At 43.5% G+C, this 23,597-nt stretch overlaps 1 protein-coding gene and 1 long non-coding RNA gene across 6 annotated transcripts in view; one reads left to right on the forward strand and one right to left on the reverse strand.

Annotated features, from left to right (window-relative positions):
- LOC118941183 overlaps window positions 1-23,597 on the reverse strand; it is a 45,192-nt gene that overhangs the window by 19,114 nt on the left and 2,481 nt on the right. Inside the window, exon 2 of the long non-coding RNA XR_005037496.1 lies at window positions 15,873-15,973. This is a non-coding gene — a long non-coding RNA (uncharacterized LOC118941183). The remainder of the gene's footprint in view (window positions 1-15,872; window positions 15,974-23,597) is intronic.
- The window catches only part of LOC110496437 (glucocorticoid-induced transcript 1 protein), a 43,530-nt gene that overhangs the window by 6,252 nt on the left and 13,681 nt on the right, over window positions 1-23,597 (forward strand). For 3 of the 5 annotated variants that reach the window (XM_021572344.2, XM_021572341.2, XM_021572342.2), the window contains exon 2: window positions 8,303-8,457. In XM_021572344.2, the coding sequence (XP_021428019.1) occupies window positions 8,303-8,457 (155 nt within the window). Of the gene's footprint in view, window positions 1-8,046; window positions 8,180-8,302; window positions 8,458-23,597 lie in introns of those variants that run through there. The other 2 variants (XM_036953017.1, XM_021572343.2) reach the window with 2 other exon arrangements.

Consider the following 23,597-nt stretch of genomic DNA (forward strand, 5'->3'; position numbering starts at 1 on the left):
TGTATCTGTGACAGATGTTTTCAGTGCTCTAGGTTCTCTGGTAACATGTCTAAGTTCTGTATAGCGTTTTCTTCCCTATACCATGTCACTTTTTGGAAAAGGTCAAACCTTGTTCTGAGCTGGACTGAAAGAACTCTCCTAAGGTTGTTGGTGCAGTTTGTTAGTCATTGACTGCCTACGTAACGCAAAGGCTTAGGCATGAGGAGGCACATACAAACTCATGTTTACACTAGAGGTCGACCGATTATGATTTTTCAATACCGATTTATTGGAGGACCAAAAAAAGCCGATGCCGATTAATCGGCCAATTTTTATAAATGTATTTTTATTTATTTGTAATAATGACAATTACAACAATACTGAATTAACACTTATTTTAACTTAATATAATACATCAATAAAATCAATTTAGCCTCAAATAAATAATGAAACATGTTCAATTTGGTTTAAATAATGCAAAAACAAAGTGTTGGAGAAGGACATGAGAACATATGAAAGCTGGTGGTTCCTTTTAACATGAGTCTTCAATATTCCCAGGTAACAAGTTTTAGTTTGTAGTTATTATAGGACTATTTCTCTCTATACCATTTGTATTTCCTATACCTTTGACTATTGGATGTTCTTTTAGGCACTTTAGTATTACCAGTGTAACAGTATAGCTTCCGCCCCTCTCCTTGCCCCTACCTGGGCTCGAACCAGCGTTACCCATTTAGAGCAAGGGGAATAACTACTCCAAGTCTCAGAGCGAGTGACTTTTGAAACGCTATTAGCGCGCACCTCGCTTACTAGCTAGCCATTTCATATCGATTACACCAGCCTAATCTCGGGAGTTGATGGGCTTGAAGTCATAAACAGGGCTGTGCTTGAAGCACAGGGAAGAACTGCTGGCAAAATGCACGAAAGTGCTGTTTGAATGAATGCTTACGAGCCTGCTGGTGCCTACCATCGCTCAGTCAGACTGCTCTAACAAATCATAGACTTAATTATAACATAATAACACACACAAATACGAGCCTTAGGTCATTAATATGGTAGAATCCGGAAACTATCATCTCGAAAGCAAGACGTTTATTTTTTCAGTGAAATACGGAACCGTTCCGTATTTTATCTAAGGGGAGGCATCCATAAGTCTAAATATTCCTGTTACATTGCACAACCTTCAATGTTGTCATAATTACGTAAAATTCTGGCAAATTAGGCAGCCCAAACTGTTGCATATACCCTGACTCTGCGTGCAATGAACGCAAGAGAAGTGACACAATTTCACCTGGTTAATATTGCCTGCTAACCTGGATTTCTTTCAGCTAAATATGCAGGTTTAAAAATATATACTTCTGTGTATTGATTTTAAGAAAGGCATTGATGTTTATGGTTAGGTACACATTGGAGCAAGGACAGTCCTTTTTTCAGTCCTTTTTCGCACCGCATCGGTTATATGCAAAGCAGGACACGCTAGATAAACTAGTAATATCATCAACCATGTGTAGTTAACTAGTGATTATGATTGATTGTTTTCTATAAGATACGTTTTGGTAGCTAGCAACTTACCTTGACTTACTGCACTCGCGTAACAGGCTGGCTCCTCGTGGAGTGCAATGAGAGGCAGGTGGTTAGAGCGTTGGACTAGTTAACTGTAAGGTTGCAAGATTGAATCCCCCGAGCTGACAATGTAAAAATCTGTCATTCTGGCCCTGAACAAGGCAGTTAAACCACTGTTCCTAGGTCGTAATTGAAAATAAGAACATGTTCTTAACTGACTTGCCTAGTTAAATAAAGATTAAATAAAGGTGTATAAAAAAATATAAAAAAATCGGCCTTAATGAATCATCCATTCCCTAGTTTATACACACACACACACACACACAAGGTGGAAACAACATCATTGCACGTGCTGCACTGACCATGCAGACTGAACGCAAGTGTCTCGTGGTCAAGAAACAACAAATTCGCTCCCTGAGTGACGGGGTGGGACGAGGTCTGTGTGGAAAGCGGCATGGAGAGAGAGCAGAGAGGGATGACTCAAGTAGGGGAGTAAACTATAAAAATGGACGTTACACACGGCATATCACATTTAACAAACCATTATAGAAGGTAAAGTAAAAACCCAAACCGGTTCCTGCATTAATACCGGTATATAGTAAAATACGGTATACCACCCAGCCCTACCTACTAGGCCGTAGGAGAAGCTTGATCCGTTTTGAGCCCAGACCTGTTCCACCTAGCCTCATCATGAGCAATAATCTCCTGTGTGTCACATCCTAGTGTAACTTATCTAACCATTACAGACACAGCCGCCTGAGGCTGTAGAGCTGGTGTGAGGAAGACCTACACTCTTAGCACCCTTATTCTCTATCTAGAACCGGCTGTCCACATAGGAGAACCCTTTGAAGTAGTGTTGTCAAGATACCAACATTATTCTAATGTTAGACAAGTTTTCTTTGCTGTAAACATGCCTGTTGCACGCAGTACTCAGACTGCCCTGTGCTCGTATACCAGTGAGGAAATACACAATGTATCAAACTCTGCTCCAATGTATCAAAATGTAACAGAAGACTCATCAGGGACTGCATCTCCACTCACCATCACGGTTCAATTCTGATTTAAAAAATGATATAGGAATAGGTATGCATGAGGAGTGGATGGAGAGAAGCAGGTGAGGGATGGAGAAATAGGTGTACAGGAGGACTAGAAGGAGAGAAGCAGGTGAGGGATGGAGGAATAGATGTACCTGAGGACTAGAAGGAGAGAAGCAGGTGAGGGATGGAGAAATAGATGTACCTGAGGACTAGAAGGAGAGAAGCAGGTGAGTGATGGAGGAATAGATGTACCTGAGGACTAGAAGGAGAGAAGCAGGTGAGGGATGGAGAAATAGATGTACCGGAGGACTAGAAGGAGAGAAGCAGGTGAGGGATGGAGAAATAGATGTACCGGAGGACTAGAAGGAGAGAAGCAGGTGAGGGATGGAGAAATAGATGTACCGGAGGACTAGAAGGAGAGAAGCAGGTGAGGGATGGAGAAATAGATGTACCGGAGGACTAGAAGGAGAGAAGCAGGTGAGGGATGGAGAAATAGATGTACCGGAGGACTAGAAGGAGAGAAGCAGGTGAGGGATGGAGAAATAGATGTACCTGAGGACTAGAAGGAGAGAAGCAGGTGAGGGATGGAGAAATAGATGTACCTGAGGACTAGAAGGAGAGAAGCAGGTGAGGGATGGAGAAATAGATGTACAGGAGGACTAGAAGGAGAGAAGCAGGTGAGGGATGGAGGAATAGGTGTACAGGAGGACTAGAAGGAGAGAAGCAGGTGAGGGATGGAGAAATAGATGTACCGGAGGACTAGAAGGAGAGAAGCAGGTGAGGGATGGAGGAATAGGTGTACAGGAGGACTAGAAGGAGAGAAGCAGGTGAGGGATGGAGAAATAGATGTACCGGAGGACTAGAAGGAGAGAAGCAGGTGAGGGATGGAGGAATAGGTGTACCGGAGGACTAGAAGGAGAGAAGCAGGTGAGGGATGGAGAAATAGATGTACCGGAGGACTAGAAGGAGAGAAGCAGGTGAGGGATGGAGAAATAGATGTACCGGAGGACTAGAAGGAGAGAAGCAGGTGAGGGATGGAGAAATAGATGTACCGGAGGACCAGAAGGAGAGAAGCAGGTGAGGGATGGAGAAATAGATGTACCGGAGGACCAGAAGGAGAGAAGCAGGTGCGTGATGGAGGAATAGATGTACCGGAGGACTAGAAGGAGAGAAGCAGGTGAGGGATGGAGGAATAGATGTACCGGAGGACTAGAAGGAGAGAAGCAGGTGAGGGATGGAGAAATAGATGTACCGGAGGACTAGAAGGAGAGAAGCAGGTGAGGGATGGAGAAATAGATGTACCGGAGGACTAGAAGGAGAGAAGCAGGTGAGGGATGGAGAAATAGATGTACCGGAGGACTAGAAGGAGAGAAGCAGGTGAGGGATGGAGAAATAGATGTACCTGAGGACTAGAAGGAGAGAAGCAGGTGAGGGATGGAGAAATAGATGTACCTGAGGACTAGAAGGAGAGAAGCAGGTGAGGGATGGAGAAATAGATGTACAGGAGGACTAGAAGGAGAGAAGCAGGTGAGGGATGGAGGAATAGGTGTACAGGAGGACTAGAAGGAGAGAAGCAGGTGAGGGATGGAGAAATAGATGTACCGGAGGACTAGAAGGAGAGAAGCAGGTGAGGGATGGAGGAATAGGTGTACAGGAGGACTAGAAGGAGAGAAGCAGGTGAGGGATGGAGAAATAGATGTACCGGAGGACTAGAAGGAGAGAAGCAGGTGAGGGATGGAGGAATAGGTGTACCGGAGGACTAGAAGGAGAGAAGCAGGTGAGGGATGGAGAAATAGATGTACCGGAGGACTAGAAGGAGAGAAGCAGGTGAGGGATGGAGAAATAGATGTACCGGAGGACTAGAAGGAGAGAAGCAGGTGAGGGATGGAGAAATAGATGTACCGGAGGACCAGAAGGAGAGAAGCAGGTGAGGGATGGAGAAATAGATGTACCGGAGGACCAGAAGGAGAGAAGCAGGTGCGTGATGGAGGAATTAGATGTACCGGAGGACTAGAAGGAGAGAAGCAGGTGAGGGATGGAGGAATAGATGTGCAGGAAGTGTATTCTGACTGGTTGCATCACTGCCTGGTACGGCAACTGCTCAGCCTCTGACCGCAAGGCACTACAGAGGGTCATGCGTATGGCCCAGTACATCACTGGAGCTAAGCTTCCTGCCATTCAGGACCTCTATTCCAGGCGGTGTCAGAGGAAGGCCCTAAGAATTTTCAATGACCCCAGCCACCCCAGTTATAGACTGTTCTCTCTACTACCGCATGGCAAGCGGTACCGGAGTGCCAAGTCAAGGACCAAAAGGCTTCTCAACAGTTTTTACCCCCAAGCCATAAGACTCCTGAACAGGTAATCAAATGGCTACCTGGACAATTTGCATTGTGTGCCTCCCCCTCACCCCCCAACCCCTCTTTTACACTGCTGCTACTCTCTGTTTATCATATATGCATAGTCACTTTAACTATACATTCATGTACATACTACCTCAATTAGCCCGACCAAACGGTGTCCCGCACATTGGCTACCCGGTCTATCTGCCTTGTGTCCTGCCAACCCTTCTTTTATGCTACTGCTACTCTTTGTTTATCATATATGCATAGTCACTTTAACCATACCTACATGTACATACTACCTCAATCAGCCTGACTAACCGGTGCCTGTATATAGCCTCGCTACGGTATATAGCCTCTATACTGTTAGTTTTCAGTCTTTTTACGGTTGTTTTTATTTCTTTACTTACCTATTGTTCACCTAATACCTTTTATTTATTTTTTATTGCACTGTTGGTTAGAGCCTGTAAGTAAGCATTTCTGTAAGGTTGTATGTATCCTGTTGTATTTGGCGCACGTGACAAATAAACATTGATTTGAATAGCAGATGAGAAGCAGGTGAGTGATAGCCGGTAGTGGATATAGCTGGCTGATTACAGCTGCCACGTGATTATGTGCATAAAAGTGAAGTGGACATTATTGGACCGGCACATGCAGTGCATTCGGACAGTATTCAGACCCCTTCCTTATCTCCACATTTACTTACGTTACAGCCTTATTCTAAAATGGATTAAATGCATTTTTTTCCCTCATAAATCTACACACAATACCCCATAATGACAAAGCAACGTTGTTTTTGAAAATTTATAAAAAACAAATCTTAGTTACGTAAGTATTCAAACCCGTTGCTATAAGCCTCAACATTTTGCTCTGGTGCATCCTGTTTGCATTGATCATCCTTGATTTGTTTCTACAACGTGATTGGAGTCCACCTGTAGTAAATTCTATCGCCTGGACATGATTTGGAAAGGCACACACCTGTCTATATAAGGTCCCACAGTTGACAGTGGATGTCAGAGTGAAAACCAAGAACACAGTGGCCTCCATCATTCTTAAATTGAAGAAGTTTGGAATTAACCAAGCTGAGCAATCGGGGGATAGTGACCAAGAACCTAATGGTCACTCTGACAGAGCTCCAAGTTCCTCTGTGGAGATGGTTGTCCTTCTGGAAGGTTCTCCCATCTTTGCAGCACTCCACCAATCAGGCCTTTATGGTAGAGTGGCCAAAAGGAAGCCACTCCTCAGTAAAAGGCACATGACTTTGCCAAAAGGCACCTAAAGGACTCTCTGGTCTGATGAAACTGAAATTGAACTCTTTGGCCTGAATGCCAAGCATTCTGGAGGAAACCTGGCATCATCTCTACGGGGGCAGCATCATGCTGTGGGGGAGTTCAGAGGCAGGGACTGGAAGACTAGTCAAGATAGAGGGAAAGATGAATGGAGAAAAGTACAGCGAGATCCTTTGATGAAAACCTGCTCAGGACCTCAGACTGTGGCACACAGCCAAGCAGGTGAAGCTTTGGGACACATGTCTGAATGTCCTTGAGTGGCCCAGCCAGAGCCCGGACTTGAACCCGATCGAACATCTCTGGAGAGAACTGAACATTGCTGTGCAGCAATGCTCCGCATCCAACCTGACAGAGCTTGAGAGAATCTGCAGAGAAGAATGGGAGAAACTCCCCAAATACAGGTGTGCCAAGCTTGTAGCGTCATACCTAAAAAGACTCGAGGGAGGGTGTAATCGCTGCCAAAGGTGCTTCAACAAAGTTCTGAGTAAAGGGTCTGAATACTTATGTAAATGTAACATTTCAGTTTTTTGTATTTTTCTGTAAACCTGTTTTTTCTTTGTCATTATGGGGTATTGTGTGTAGATTGAGGGAAAAACGTTTTAATCCATTTTTAGGATAAGGCTGTAATGTAACAAAGGGTCTGAATACTTTCTGAATGCACTGTACAAGAGATTAGTTGCTGTTGCTTAAATTCTTTAACAATGTATGAACAACTGACTTCTTCATAAACATTTTATAAGAGGTGTCATCTGGTTGTTTTAGATCTGAGAAATTTGGTTGTATCATATGAAACGGTACTATAGTATTCTAAGATTTGGGTATAATAAAAACTGACTTTGCACACGGCTGAGTGGAGTTTCAAAATATTGCATGTGATATGGGTCTCTTGCGAAATGGATATTACTCGTCAATATTGTGATTTTTGAATGTGAGTTAGATACATTTTGCAGCCCTAGTGTTAAAATGCAACAATTCTAAAGCTTCCCAGTGCTTTTTGTGTTTAGTCTGAAAAAGACTTCAAGCCAGACATGCTGACTTAGCTTTCTGAGATGAAACACAAGCAGCATCTTTCAATAAGAGCTCAGCATATTATTTCCTCTTTCTTACTTCCTGTTCTTCTTCAGACCTCAGCTGTGTCAGGTCAGCAAACTGCTGCTTGACAGTGTGTCAGATCACAGTCAAGGCCTTATTGTTACTTCTCTCAGAATGTAGTAGTGTTTACCTGTAATCCAGTGGATTTGTCCCAGGTGACCCTGCCCAGTGCCTTTGTCAGTGGGCTTTGATCCCACTAAGGCCTACAGGGCTTGTCAGTCACCTCATGGGCAGGGTAAGGGGGCCCGCTGCCCTAAGTCCACCTAGTACACTCAAGGACACCACTGCTGTCCTAGGGTCTTTTGAAAAACGTCAAATGCTTCACTCAAATCCTGCGATCATAGCCATACATTGAGGTTTTGTAGCACAGGAAAAAAATATCAGCTTCAGCATAGATCAAGTCCTCCATAAATCAGAGGTGTTACGGTACACAGCACAAGTCTGTTTCATTTCATACCGGAATGTTGTTCTTAGAAATCTGGCCTGTTTGGTCAATTTTGCTAAATGCCTACTATATTAGCTAGCACCTTGTGAGTTGAAGCCTTTTGCTTTTGAAAATTCTAGCCCCATACAAGGCCACATGGTTAGGAGGGTGTAAATATTGTTGTTTCTATCTCACGCGTGCACTCACACTAGAGCGTGTTGCTAGAACAAACACACAACCCTTGACCCAGATCCTTGGGTATGTGTGATTTTTTTTTTTTAATCAGGTTTTGCCTCACAGTGAGGGAGGACAGGCTGGGCTGCTCTCGGCTGCTCCAAGGGTAACCAAGTCAACCTGCAGTCTCTGAAAACAACACCATGACGTCTCAGTCTGCATCCTCACATATTGCCTCTAGAAAAGAGATTGTGGGGATTGCGTCTGACAGTACAGAATGTGAAGGTGGATTGGCATAGTAATCTGATCAGTTGTTAATAGATTATAAGCACAAAGTATTGGACTTGGTCAGGCAGAGCCTTCTGAGAGCCTCCTCAATTAAAATGTCTCTCCCCCCTCCCGTTCCAGTAGAGCGGTCCAAACCCCAGCAGCAGGTGCGTAACTCAGGAGAAATCCGGCGGACTTCCTCCCTGGGTACCATCACCGGCCCCTACCTCACTGGCCAGTGGCCTCGAGACCACCATGTGCACTACCCCTCATGCATGAAAGATAAATCCACTCAGGTAGGTGTCCCCTTACTTCCTCTCTCCTATATTTCATGTTTTATTGGGTCCCCCCCTGCTGAGATGAATGAATTAATGAATGTACACTATGCTTCGTGCATTAAAGAGAAATCCACTCCAGTTGGGGCCTCCTCACTTCCTGTCCCCCTACCCTTCATGTGTCACGCTTTGTTCGGTCGTCCTAGAGAGATGAGTGCAAGTGACATTTATTCAACAAGAAAGAACAAATGATATTCCAGCTAGAAGAAACTAGATGTATTTATGGCTCTGGTTTATTGATGGCTCTGGTTTATTGTTAGCTCTGGTTTATTGTTAGCTCTGGTTTATTGTTAGCTCTGGTTAGCTCTGGTTTATTGATAGCTCTGGTTAGCTCTGGTTTATTGTTAGCTCTGGTTTATTGATAGCTCTGGTTAGCTCTGGTTTATTGATAGCTCTGGTTAGCTCTGGTTTATTGTTAGCTCTGGTTTATTGTTAGCTCTGGTTAGCTCTGGTTTATTGATAGCTCTGGTTAGCTCTGGTTTATTGTTAGCTCTGGTTTATTGATAGCTCTGGTTAGCTCTGGTTTATTGATAGCTCTGGTTAGCTCTGGTTTATTGTTAGCTCTGGTTTATTGATAGCTCTGGTTAGCTCTGGTTTATTGATAGCTCTGGTTAGCTCTGGTTTATTGATAGCTCTGGTTTATTGATAGCTCTGGTTAGCTCTGGTTTATTGATAGCTCTGGTTAGCTCTGGTTTATTGATAGGTCTGGTTTATTGTTAGCTCTGGTTTATTGTTAGCTCTGGTTAGCTCTGGTTTATTGATAGGTCTGGTTTATTGTTAGCTCTGGTTTATTGTTAGCTCTGGTTAGCTCTGGTTTATTGATAGCTCTGGTTAGCTCTGGTTTATTGATAGGTCTGGTTTATTGTTAGCTCTGGTTTATTGTTAGCTCTGGTTAGCTCTGGTTTATTGTTTGCTCTGGTTTATTGTTTGCTCTGGTTTATTGTTTGTCTGGTTTATTGTTTGCTCTGGTTTATTGATAGCTCTGGTTAGCTCTGGTTTATTGATGGCTCTGGTTAGCTCTGGTTTATTGATAGCTCTGGTTAGCTCTGGTTTATTGATAGCTCTGGTTTATTGTTTGCTCTGGTTTATTGTTTGCTCTGGTTTATTGTTTGCTCTGGTTTATTGTTTGCTCTGGTTTATTGTTTGCTCTGGTTTATTGTTTGCTCTGGTTTATTGTTTGCTCTGGTTTATTGTTAGCTCTGGTTTATTGTTAGCTCTGGTTTATTGTTAGCTCTGGTTAGCTCTGGTTTATTGATAGCTCTGGTTAGCTCTGGTTAGCTCTGGTTTATTGTTAGCTCTGGTTTATTGTTAGCTCTGGTTTATTGATAGCTCTGGTTTATTGATAGCTCTGGTTTATTGTTAGCTCTGGTTTATTGTTAGCTCTAGTTTTATTGTTAGGTCTGGTTTATTGATGGCTCTGGTTAGCTCTGGTTTATTGTTAGCTCTGGTTTATTGTTAGCTCTGGTTTATTGTTAGCTCTGGTTTATTGTTAGCTCTGTTTTATTGTTAGCTCTGGTTTATTGATAGCTCTGGGTAGCTCTGGTTTATTGATAGCTCTGGTTTATTGATAGCTCTGGTTAGCTCTGGTTTATTGATAGCTCTGGTTAGCTCTGGTTTATTGATAGCTCTGGTTAGCTCTGGTTTATTGATAGCTCTGGTTAGCACTGGTTTATTGTTAGTTCTGGTTTATTGTTAGCTCTGGTTAGCTCTGGTTTGCTGATCTGCAAAGCATGCTTGTTTTGCACCAGTATACTGAGGTGAAGGACAGGTACTAATTGTACGTATATTGTCACAGCAAAATAATACTGCATCAACAGGATTCGAACATTTAGACCATAATGTTTCTTGATCTGTGGTTAGGCTATTAGCTGGCCGAGGAGAATTCTCAGCAACAAATGTGATCAAATGAAGTGGCTGAGTACTGCGCTGCATCACCATAGGGAAGTGGGCTCTTTCAAGTTACTGGTGGCAATCCAGATTGTACACTACTCAGTCACTGATTCACTTACCCACACAGATATGAGTTAGCCTCTGTTGCCCTCTTTCACAGGTCTACACACCCTGTTTCCGCCAGTCACTTTGACGTTTACCACCTACGCAGCTGCGGGCCTGTCTAGCCTTGCTATAGATTAACCAGCCTGGCTCTCTGTATTAAATGTCTGCTTTTTTGTATTGACCAAGTAGGCCCTAGGTGTCATGGAAGCACAAAGGTGTCATTGTGGAGAACATGTGAGCTCCTGTCTGTCTGAGTGACACATGGCTTCTGCTTGTCAGATGAAGTCAACTGTTTGTACAGAGCCATGTTGCTGCCAGTCCAGCTGCGGCTGGAATTTTCCCTTCCTCCTCCATGTCTTTCTCCTCCTCCTGCTTTTCTTTCTCCTTCTTCCCCTCCACCCTTTCCTCGTTCTATTCTGTAATTCTCAGCCATTGGGTCTGTGAACTGGAATTTCTTTCCTCCTCCCCCTCTTCTTCCTGGTCCTATTCTGTATAGTGATGTGACCTGCAACACCCACACCATCCTTCCAGGTTATGACAGACATGCCCAAACACATAGCACAAAGATTATACCGAGAGCAATAAGTAGAAGTATGTGGAAGATTGATTGTGCAGGCCTAGGTAGTGTACTGGGCCAGTTTCACTGACCTAGGTTAAACCTACTTCCCAACTGGACGAAAAGGCCTTTTAATGGACATTCTGCTTTCTGTGTTGAACATGATTGTACAGTGTCAGCCCAATATTCTGGATCCCTCAAACTGGTTGTTAAAGGGGTAGATTTGGCCTTTAGTTTATCCTTTCTGCTCTGGGTCTAGTGCAGTCAGTGGTGGAACAAGTAACCAATTGTCATACTTGAGTCAAATAAAATGAGTGAAAGTCACCCAGTAAAATACTACTTAAATAAGTCTAAAAGTATTTACTATGACATATACTTAATTATTAGAATTAAAAGTACAAATTATTTTAAATTCCTTATATTAGCAAATCCGATGGCACCATTTTCTTATTTATTGAATTTATGGAAAGCCAGGGGCACACTCCAACACTCTTCATTTACAAATGAAGCATATGTGTTTAGTGAGTCTGCTAGATCAGAAGCAGTAGGGATGACCAGGGATGTTCTGTTTATAAGCGTGTGAATTAGACCATTTTCCTGTCCTTCTAAGATTTCTAAATTTATTGAGTACTTTTGGGTGTCGGAAAATGTATGGAGTAAAAAGTTAATTATTGATATAAGGATTGTAGTAAAATAAAAATTGTCAAAAATATAAATAGTAAAATACTGATCGCCCCAACAACTACTGAAGTTGTACTTTAGTCGTTTTACTTAAGGACTTTACACCATTGAGTGCAGTAGCCAGTCACAGTGAGAGCAAGCTAGCAGGGTTATGACACCACCGCAGCCAGTGCCAGTTGGAGTCAGAGATGACATCCCATTACTTGTATTTGTATTTATTATGGTTCCCCATTTAACTGTTGTCAAGGCAGCAGCTACTCTTCCTGGGGTCCAGCAAAATTGAGACAGTTAAACATTACAATACATTCACAACAGATTTCACAACATATTAATAAGTGTGTGCCCTCAGGCCCCTACTCTACCACATATCCACAACACAAAGTCCATGTGTACGTGTGTTTGTATGGATGTGTCTGTGCCTATGTTTGTGTTGCTTCACAGTCCCCGCTGGTCCATATGGTGTATTTTTACCAGTTTTTTTTTTTTTTAAATCTAATTTTACTGCCTGCATGAGTTACTTGATGTGGAATAGAGTTCCATGTAATCATGGCTCTATGTAGTACTGTGCACCTCCCATAGTCTGTTCTGGACTTGTGGACTGTGAAGAGACCTCTTGTGGCATGTCTTGTGGAGTATGCATGGGTGTCTGAGCTGTGTGTAAGTAGTTCAAACAGACAGCTTGGTGCATTCAACATGTCAATACCTCTCACAAATACAAGTAATGAAGTCAATCTCTCCTCCACTTTGAACCAGGAGAGATTGACATGCATATTATTAATGTTAGCTCTCTGTGTATATCCAAGGGCCAGGCTTGCTGCCCTGTTCTGAGCCAATTGCAATTTTCACAAGTCCCTCTTTGTGGCACCTGACTACACGACTGAACAGTAGTCCAGGTGTGACAGAACTAATACCTGTAGGACCTGCCTTGTTGATAGTGCTGTTAAGAATGTAGAACAGCGCTTTGTTATGGACAGACTTCTCCCCATCCTAGCTACTGTTGTATCAATATGTTTTGACCATGGCAGTTTACAATCCAAGGTTACTCCAAGCAATTACCATGTTATTCATTACAACGTTTAGTTGAGGTTTAGTGAATGATTTGTTCCAAATACAATGCTTTTAGTTTTTGAAATATTTAGGACTAACTTATTCCTTGCCACCCATTCTGAAACTAACTGCAGCTCTTTGTTGCAGTCATTTCAGTTGCTGTGCTAGCTGACGTGCAAAGTGTTGAGTCAGCCGTATACAATAGACACACTGGTTTTATGCAAAGCCAGTGGCATGTCGTTAGTAAAGATTTTAAAAGTAAGGGACCTAGACAGCTGCCCTGGGGAATTCCTGAGTCTATCTGGATTCTGTTGGAGAGGCTTCCAATTAAACAACACCCTCTGTGTTCTGTTAGACGGGTAACTCTTTGTCCACAGTATAGTAGGGGGTGTAAAGCCATAACACATGTTTTTCCAGCAACAGACTATGATCGATAATGTCAAAAGCCGCACTGAAGTTTAACAAAACAGCCCCACACAATCTTTTCATCATCAATATCTCAAGTAATTTGTGTAAGTGCTGTGCTTGTTGAATGTCCTTCCCTATAAGCATGCTGAAAGTCTGTACATTTGTTTATTGTGAAATTGCTTTGTATCTGGTCAAACACAATTTTTCCCGAAAGTTTACAAATTGCTGGTAACAGGCTGATTGAAGATATGGCAAATAGGAGTGGTAATATAATGCACTAATTATCCTCAGTAACTTGTCAGACCCCAGTGGCTTGTCATTGTTGATAGACAACAACAAAAAATGACACCTCTTCCACACTTACTTTACAGAATTCAAAAAACAATGCTTGTCTTTCATAATTTAGTCAGATATACTTGGATGTATAGTGTCAACGTTTGTTGCTGGCATGTCATGCCTAAGTTTGCTAATATTGGCAACTACATTAATTATTTTTTCTTTGGCAAGATCAGTGGGTTTTGTAATAAGTGAGCCATCTGATTCAATGAATGATGGAGCAGAGTTTGCCTTTTTGCCCAACATTTCATTTAAGTTACTCCAAGGTTTTTACTATCATTCTTTGTCATTTATCTTTGTTTTATAGTGTAGTTTCTTCTTTTTATTCAGTTTAATCACTTGATTTCTCAATTTGCAGTACGTTTGCCAATCGGTTGTACAGCTAGACCTATTTCCCATTTATTTTGCTTCATCGCTCTCAACCATACAGTTTTTCAATTCCTCATCAATTCACAGGGATTTAACATTTTTTACAGTAATTTAGTTCATGGATGCATGCTTATTAATAACTGAGATAAGCAATTTCATAAATGTGTCAAGTGCAGCATCTGGTTGCTCCTCATTACACACCACGGACCAACAAATATTCTTTACATCAACAACACCTCTTATACACTATTAGGCCCAGACTTTGGAACTTTGGTTTTCCTACATATGGCTACTATATTGTGATCACTGCATCTGATGGATTTGGATACTGTTTTCAAACACATTTCTGCAGCATTAGTAAAGATATGATCAATACATGTTGTTGATTTCATTCCTGTGCTGTTTGTAACTACCTTGGTAGGTTGATTGATAACCTGAACCAGGTTGCAGGCACTAGCTACAGTTTGAAACTTTTCCTTGAGTGAGCAGCCTGTCAAATCACCCAGAAAATATACCTGTCTATTGATATCACATACATTATCAAGCATTTCACATGATATCCAGATACTGACTGTTAGCACTTGGTGATCTATAACAACTTCCCACCAGAATGGGTGAGGCAGATGAACCTGTAGCCATATTACTTCAACAGTATTTAACATGAGATCCTCTCTAAGCTTTACAGGAATGTGGTTCTGAATATAAACAGCCACACCTCCACCTTTGGCTTTTCTGTAGATCTTATAACCATGTATCAAAAATATTATCTAAGTGAGTTTCAGAGATAGTCAGAATATTAATTTAATCTGTTAGAAAAAACACAGTAATTTCAGGAACCTTAATTTTTAAGCTACATTTGTTAACATGGGATTTTTTTGTACTCTTTTCTGGGATTCTTGATTGCTTAGCTTCCCAGTAAAGCAAGAAAAACAGAGTTAGACATCCTCTGGTTATTTTATGTTAGTACAGGGTGAGTTGCCCACAGTGAACTTCCTGCTAGGGCACACCACCTCAGTGCTAACAGTTCCAACACCTTTGGGATAATGTACATTTGCTGAAGCATCATGACAACTCAGCGACGCAATGGTAGGGATTAAATAAGCTGGACTTGGGTCGTTGATAAGTCATTGTCTCAACACAGCCTTATAATGCTGTGAAAGGATCCAGGAACCCAAATGATTTGGGTGGAAGCCATCCTCCTTATAATACGAGCTTTGTTTCCAGAAGGTATCAAAATTGTCAACAGAGCTGCAATAGTCTTGTAGCCAGTTATGGAGGGATAAAAGTCTGCTGAAACGTTCAATGCCACAATTTAGGGAGGGCAGAGGGTCAGATATTATGGGCTGTTTGTTGGTGTCAAGTAGTGACCCAATCAGTTCTTTAAAATCCATCTTCAGCTGTTCTGAGCTGCCCCTGATGACCTCCTACATTCTGTTTTACTGCACTGCTCGGCAACCAGGACCTAATAACCTCCTCAGCCCAGCCCATAGCCAAATTGCTAGATCATCTCAAAAACCATATTACTGTGGAGTCAACCTGGCAGCCGGTTTACTATATGAACCAACCCGTCCATTCCACTTCTCCTTTGTCCACATGCATAGAAAAATCTGACATATCCACATGTGCAGTACGGACCTGCTCTCGTCCTCAGCATCGGAAAAAGGTTTATGGCTTGTGGTATAAGGACACTTTTCACATGCCAAACGGTCCGAACCCTAACCAACGGAAAAACTGGAATTTCCTTTGGAGTGTTTGTTCATTGACCGAACACATGCAGGGCAGGGAACGGTATGCGGTCACACATGGTCCACTGTAAGAGGAGAGGATATGGTGTGTGTGTGTGTACTCTTCTCTTTAAAGAGGAGATGAAAAAGGCAATGTTCAAAGCTGTCTCTCTCCGTTTCCTGCCTAACTTGGTGAGGGTGTTGAACTGGGTACAGAAGACAACAATGTGAAGATTCCACAAATGAATAGAAGAACTCACCATTTTACAATATTTACTACCTCTTCTGGCAACAGCATTGACCCAGCACTTCCCATTGGTCCTTGCAGTATATATTCACGGATGCTGTGATGAAGGTATAACTGCAGAAAATAAAAAGGTGAAATGAGGTTACGTATTCTACACAAAAAAAAAAAAAAACATTTTGGAGAGCCGTTGTTTCCCAATGTTCTTGGACTTGGGATTTTATTTTCTCTCTCTCTCTTTATTCCATTTCTCACTCTTTTATTATCTCTCTTTGCCTTCTCTCAAGCAGACACACAGATTTGGCCTATTCTTTATCACAGCACACACTCTATTTAATTCCTGTTTGATGCCTGCCATGTGTTGAAAGAGCCCGGCAATGTACAAGATGGTGCTGCCTGACATGGTCACCCTGTTTCTAGTTCCTGTTATTTCTTACATTATTTGCTCAGAACATTTCTTGCATTATTACATGCATTCGAAAATAACTTTTGGATAGTACATCCGTGGTCACTCATCACAAATTCGACTTCCCTGAATTGGATCCTTTGTTTGAACTCTCCGAGGCAGTTCCATTCATCCCGGGGGCTGCTCCAGAAGAGGAGTGGGCTCCTATTCAGACGCAGGAGGCGTGCATACCATCCACCGCTTCCAAGTATATTACTCTCTAACGGTCAGTCCCTGGACAATAGACGAGGTCAGGGTGAGGATCTCATTCCAGAGAGACATCAGGGACTGTAACATACTCTGTTTTACATACATCTTATTCCAAAATCATTGGCATTAGATGTTGGAAGATTGCTGTGGGGAATTGCTTCCATTCGGCCACGAGCATTAGTGAGGTCGGGCACGGATGTTGGGTGATTAGGCTTGGCATCTGCCAAACCCAGATTTGTCCAGGTGGTTAAGCATGATTCATCACTCCAGAGAATGCGTTTCCACTGCTCCAGTGTCCAATGGCGGCAAGCTTGACACCACTCCAGCTGACGCTTGGCATTGCACATGGTGATCTTAGACTTGTGTGCGGCTGCTCGGCCATGGAAATCCATTTCATGACGCTCCCGACAAACAGTTTTTGTGCTGATGTTGCTTCCAGAAGCAGTTTGAAACTCGGTAGTGAGTGTTGCAGCCGAGGACAGACAATTTTTACGCATTTCAGCACTCTGCGGTCCCGTCCTGTACGCTTGTGTGGCCTACCACTTCGCGGCTAAGCCGTTGTTGCTCCTAGACATTTCCACTTCACAATAAGAGCACTTAGAGTTGACCGGGCAGCTCTAGCAGGGCCAAAATTTGACAAACTAGAAAGGTGGCATCCTATGACGGTACCACGTTAAAAGTCACTGAGCTAATCAGTAAGGCCATTCTTCTGCCAATATTTGCTATGGAGATTGCATGGCTATTTGCTCGATTTTTGTATTTATTTTTATACACCTGTCAGCAAGGGGTGTGGCTGAAATAGCAGAATCCACTAATTTGAAGGGGTGCCCACTACTTTTGTGTGCGTATATACATATCTCCTGTGCTACCCGCGTATCGAGCACTCTTGACCATTGCTACTCCCCCTTCTGGGACGGCTCTAAGATCCTCCCCCGCCCTGCCTTCGGCAAATCAGATCACACCTTAATTTTGCTCCTCCCCTCCTATAGGCAGAAACTTAATCAGAACCAATCAGAATCTATACTTCAAGATTGTTTTGATCACGTGGACTAGGAAATGGTCTGAGTTGTCTCTGAGAATAGTATCAACATATACATTGACTCTGTGTGCATAAAGGATGTTGTTTACACTGTGACAATTAGGATGTGCATAAAGGATGTTGTTTACACTGACAATTAGAACTTACCCAAACCAAAAACTGTGGATTTGCGCAAAACTGAAAGCGTGAACCACCGCATTTAACCATGACAAGGTGACTGGGAAAATGGACACGGGTGGCGCAGCGTTCTAAGGCTCTGCATCTCAGTGCAACCAGTCCCTGGTTCAAATCCAGGCTGCATCACATCCGGCCGTGATTGTGCGCCGCCCTATGGGACTCCCAATTGGCCCAGCGTCGTCCGGGTTTGGTCGGGGTAGGTCGTCATTGTAAATAGGAATTTTGTTCTGCACTGACTTGCCTATTAAATAAAGGTAGATTTTTTTTAAAAATGTGGCAGGGACTCCTGACAATCACGGATTATGAAGGGAAAGCCAGCCACGTTGCGGACTCCGTCCTTCTCCCGGACAACCTAAACACCTTTGCCTGCTTTGAGAAAAACACTGAGCCGCCAACGCGTGCCACCGCCGCTCACGAGGACTGTGAGCTCTCACTCTCTGTGGCTATGTAAGACATTTTAAGCGGATGCCGCTCAGACAGCATCCCAGGCTGCGTACTCAGAGCATGTGCATCCCAGCTGGCTGGAGGGTTTACAGACATATTGTATCTCTCCAAATCCCAGTCTGTTGTCCAAACTTGCTTCCATATGTCCACCATTGTTCCTGTACCCAAGAAAGCCAAGGTAACTGAAATAAATTACTATCACCCCGTGGAACCCACTTCTGTTATCATGAAGCGCTTTTGAGAGATGGTTAAGGATCATATCACCTCCACCTATCCTCGACACTCTAGATCAGGGTTCCCCAACTGTTGGTCCGTGGGTGGTTTTATTTGGCCCTCCAAGTTTTCTGAGCAACAACAAAAAATGAAATATATATACAGTACCAGTCAAAAGATTGGACACATCTACTCATTCAAGGGTTTTTCTTTATTTTTACTATTTTCTACATTGTAGAATGAAGACATCAAAATTGTGAAATAACACATGGAATCATATAGTAACCAAAAAAGTGTGAAACAAATCAAAATATATTTTATATTTTTGAAAGTAGCCACTTTGCCTTGACAGCTTTGCACACACTACTGTGTGTGTGTGCATAGATGGACGGACGGACGGACGGACGGACGGAGTCGGAAGTTTACATACACCTTAGCCAAATACATTTAAACTCAGTTTTTCACAATTCCTGACATTTAATCCTAGTAAACATACCCTGTTTTAGGTCAGTTAGGATCACCACTTTATTTTAAGACTGTGAAATGTCAGAATAATAGTAGAAAGAATTATTCATTTCAGCTTTATCACATTCCCAGTGGGTCAGAAGTTTACATACACTCAATTAGTATTTGGTAGCATTGCCTTTAAATTGTTCAACTTGGGTCAAACGTTTCGGGTAGCCTTCCACAAGCTTCCCACAATAAGTTGGGTGAATGTTGGCCCATTCCTCCTGACAGAGCTGGTGTAACTGAGTCAGGTTTGTAGGCCTCCTTGCTCGCACACGCTTTTTCAGTTCTGCCCACACATTTTCTGTAGAATTGAAGTCAGGGCTTTGTGATGGCCACTCCAATACCTTGACTTTGTTTTCCTGAAGCCATTTTGTCACAACTTTGGAAGTATGCTTGGGATCATTGTCCATTTGGAAGACCCATTTGTGACCAAGCTTTAAAACCCTGACTGATATCTTGAGTTGTTGCTTCAATATATCCACATAATTTTCCGACCTCATGATGCTATCTATTTTGTGAAGTGCACCAGTCCCTCCTGCAGCAAAGCACCCCCACAACATGATGCTGCCACCCCCGTGCTTCACGGTTGGGATGGTGTTCTTCGGCTTGCAAGCTTCCCCTTTTTTCCTCCAAACATAACGATGGTCATTATGGCCAGGGCTTGTTTTACTGTGGATATAGATACTTTGGTACCTGTTTCCTCCAGCATCTTCAAATCAAATCAAATCAAATCAAATTTTATTTGTCACATACACATGGTTAGCAGATGTTAGTGCGAGTGTAGCGAAATGCTTGTGCTTCTAGTTCCGACAATGCAGTAATAACAAGTAATCTAACTAACGATTCCAAAACTACTGTCTTGTACACAGTGTAAGGGGATAAAGAATATGTACATAAGGATATATGAATGAGTGATGGTACAGAGCAGCATAGGCAAGATACAGTAGATGGTATCGAGTACAGTATGTACAAATGAGATGAGTATGTAAACAAAGTGGCATAGTATAGTATAAAGTGGCTAGTGATACATGTATTACATAAGGATACCGTCGATGATATAGAGTACAGTATATACGTATGCATATGAGATGAATAATGTAGGGTAAGTAACATTTATATAAGGTAGCATTGTTTAAAGTGGCTAGTGATATATTTACGTCCTTTCCCATCAATTCCCATTATTAAAGTGGCTGGAGTTGAGTCAGTGTCAGTGTTAGTGGTGGCTGTTTAACAGTCTGATGGCCTTGAGATAGTCTCTCGGTCCCAGCTTTGATGCACCTGTACTGACCTCGCCTTCTGGATGATAGCGGGGTGAACAGGCAGTGGCTCGGGTGGTTGATGTCCTTGATGATCTTTATGGCCTTCCTGTGACATCGGGTGGTGTAGGTGTCCTGGAGGGCAGGTAGTTTGCCCCCGGTGATGCGTTGTGCAGACCTCACTACCCTCTGGAGAGCCTTACGGTTGAGGGCGGTGCAGTTGCCATACCAGGCGGTGATACAGCCCGCCAGGATGCTCTCGATTGTGCATCTGTAGAAGTTTGTGAGTGCTTTTGGTGACCGAATTTCTTCAGCCTCCTGAGGTTGAAGAGGCGCTGCTGCGCCTTCTTCACGATGCTGTCTGTGTGAGTGGACCAATTCAGTTTGTCTGTGATGTGTATGCCGAGGAACTTAAAACTTGCTACCCTCTCCACTACTGTTCCATCGATGTGGATAGGGGGGTGTTCCCTCTGCTGTTTCCTGAAGTCCACAATCATCTCCTTAGTTTTGTTGACGTTGAGTGTGAGGTTATTTTCCTGACACCACACTCCGAGGGCCCTCACCTCCTCCCTGTAGGCCGTCTCATCGTTGTTGGTAATCAAGCCTACCACTGTTGTGTCGTCCGCAAACTTGATGATTGAGTTGGAGGCGTGCGTGGCCACGCAGTCGTGGGTGAACAGGGAGTACAGGAGAGGGCTCAGAACGCACCCTTGTGGGGCCCCAGTGTTGAGGATCAGCGGGGAGGAGATGTTGTTGCCTACCCTCACCACCTGGGGGCGGCCCGTCAGGAAGTCCAGTACCCAGTTGCACAGGGCGGGGTCGAGACCCAGGGTCTCGAGCTTGATGACGAGCTTGGAGGGTACTATGGTGTTGAATGCCGAGCTGTAGTCGATGAACAGCATTCTCACATAGGTATTCCTCTTGTCCAGATGGGTTAGGGCAGTGTGGTTGAGATTGCATCGTCTGTGGACCTATTTGGGCGGTAAGCAAATTGGAGTGGGTCTAGGGTGTCAGGTAGGGTGGAGGTGATATGGTCCTTGACTAGTCTCTCAAAGCACTTCATGATGACGGATGTGAGTGCTACGGGGCGGTAGTCGTTTAGCTCAGTTACCTTAGCTTTCTTGGGAACAGGAACAATGGTGGCCCTCTTGAAGCATGTGGGAACAGCAGACTGGTATAGGGATTGATTGAATATGTCCGTAAACACACCGGCCAGCTGGTCTGCGCATGCTCTGAGGGCGCGGCTGGGGATGCCGTCTGGGCCTGCAGCCTTGCGAGGGTTAACACGTTTAAATGTCTTACTCACCTCGGCTGCAGTGAAGGAGAGACCGCATGTTTTCGTTGCAGGCCGTGTCAGTGGCACTGTATTGTCCTCAAAGCGGGCAAAAAAGTTATTTAGTCTGCCTGGGAGCAAGACATCCTGGTCCGTGACTGGGCTGGATTTCTTCCTGTAGTCCGTGATTGACTGTAGACCCTGCCACATGCCTCATGTGTCTGAGCCGTTGAATTGAGATTCTACTTTGTCTCTGTACTGGCGCTTAGCTTGTTTGATAGCCTTGCGGAGGGAATAGCTGCACTGTTTGTATTCGGTCATGTTACCAGACACCTTGCCCTGATTAAAAGCAGTGGTTCGCGCTTTCAGTTTCACACGAATGCTGCCATCAATCCACGGTTTCTGGTTAGGGAATGTTTTAATCGTTGCTATGGGAACGACATCTTCAACGCAAGTTCTAATGAACTCGCACACCGAATCTGCGTATTCGTCAATGTTGTTATCTGACGCAATACGAAACATCTCCCAGTCCACGTGATGGAAGCAGTCTTGGAGTGTGGAGTCAGCTTGGTCGGACCAGCGTTGGACAGACCTCAGCGTGGGAGCCTCTTGTTTTAGTTTCTGTCTGTAGGCAGGGATCAACAAAATGGAGTCGTGGTCAGCTTTTCCGAAAGGGGGGCGGGGCAGGGCCTTATATGCGTCGCGGAAGTTAGAGTAACAATGATCCAAGGTCTTTCCTCCCCTGGTTGCGCAATCGATATGCTGATAAAATTTGGGGAGTCTTGTTTTCAGATTAGCCTTGTTAAAATCCCCAGCTACAATGAATGCAGCCTCCGGATAAATTGTTTCCAGTTTGCAAAGAGTTAAATAAAGTTCGTTCAGAGCCATCGATGTGTCTGCTTGGGGGGGGGGATATATACGGCTGTGATTATAATCGAAGAGAATTCTCTTGGTAGATAATGCGGTCTACATTTGATTGTGAGGAATTCTAAATCAGGTGAACAGAAGGATTTGAGTTCCTGTATGTTTCTTTCATCACACCATGTCACGTTGGCCATGAGGCATACGCCCCCGCCCCTCTTCTTCCCAGAAAGATGTTTGTTTCTGTCAGCGCGATGTGTGGAGAAACCCGTTGGCTGCACCGCTTCGGATAGCGTCTCTCCAGTGAGCCATGTTTCAGTGAAGCAAAGGACGTTACAGTCTCTGATGTCCCTCTGGAATGCTACCCTTGCTCGGATTTCATCAACCTTGTTGTCAAGAGACTGGACATTGGCAAGAAGAATGCTAGGGAGTGGTGCGCGCTGTGCCCGTCTCCGGAGTCTGACCAGAAGACCGCCTCGTTTCCCTCTCTTTCGGAGTCGTTTTTTTGGGTCGCTGCATAGGATCCACTCCGTTGTCCTGTTTGTAAGGCAGAACACAGGATCCGCGTCGCGAAAAACATATTCTTGGTCGTACTGATGGTGAGTTGATGCTGATCTTATATTCAGTAGTTCTTTTCGACTGTATGTAATGAAACCTAAGATGACCTGGGGTACTAATGTAAGAAATAACACGTAAAAAAACAAAAAACTGCATAGTTTCCTAGGAACGCGAAGCGAGGCGGCCATCTCTGTCGGCGCCGGAAGTAGGTCCTTTGCTGTTGTTCTGGGATTGATTTTCACTTTTCACACCAAAGTATGTTCATCTTTAGGAGACAGAAGGAGTCTCCTTCCTGAGCAGTATGACGGCTGCGTGGTCCCATGGTGTTTATACTTGCGTACTATTCTTTGTACAGATGAACGTGGTACCTTCAGGCGTTTGGAAATTGCTCCTAAGGATGAACCGGACTTGTCGAGGTCTACAATTTTTTTTCTGAGGTCTTGGCGGATTTCTTTTGATTTTCCCATGATGTCAAGCCAAAAGGCACTGAGTTTGAAGGTAGGCCTTGAAATACGTCCACAGGTACAGCTCCAATTGACTCAAATGATGCAATTAGCATATCAGAAGCTTCTAAAACCATGACATTTTCTAAGCTGTTTAACCAGTTGCGACGAGCAAACCCTTATCCGGAAGCGTAATCATAGCCTCAAATGCATTAGCATAACGCAATGGACATAAATACCCCTAGAAACTTTTCCTATTTATGAAAATCGCAAATGAAATGAAATAAATATATTCAAACACAAGCTTAGCCT

Source organism: Oncorhynchus mykiss, chromosome 18 (assembly GCF_013265735.2).
Source record: "Oncorhynchus mykiss isolate Arlee chromosome 18, USDA_OmykA_1.1, whole genome shotgun sequence".
Classification (NCBI taxonomy): domain Eukaryota; kingdom Metazoa; phylum Chordata; class Actinopteri; order Salmoniformes; family Salmonidae; genus Oncorhynchus; species Oncorhynchus mykiss.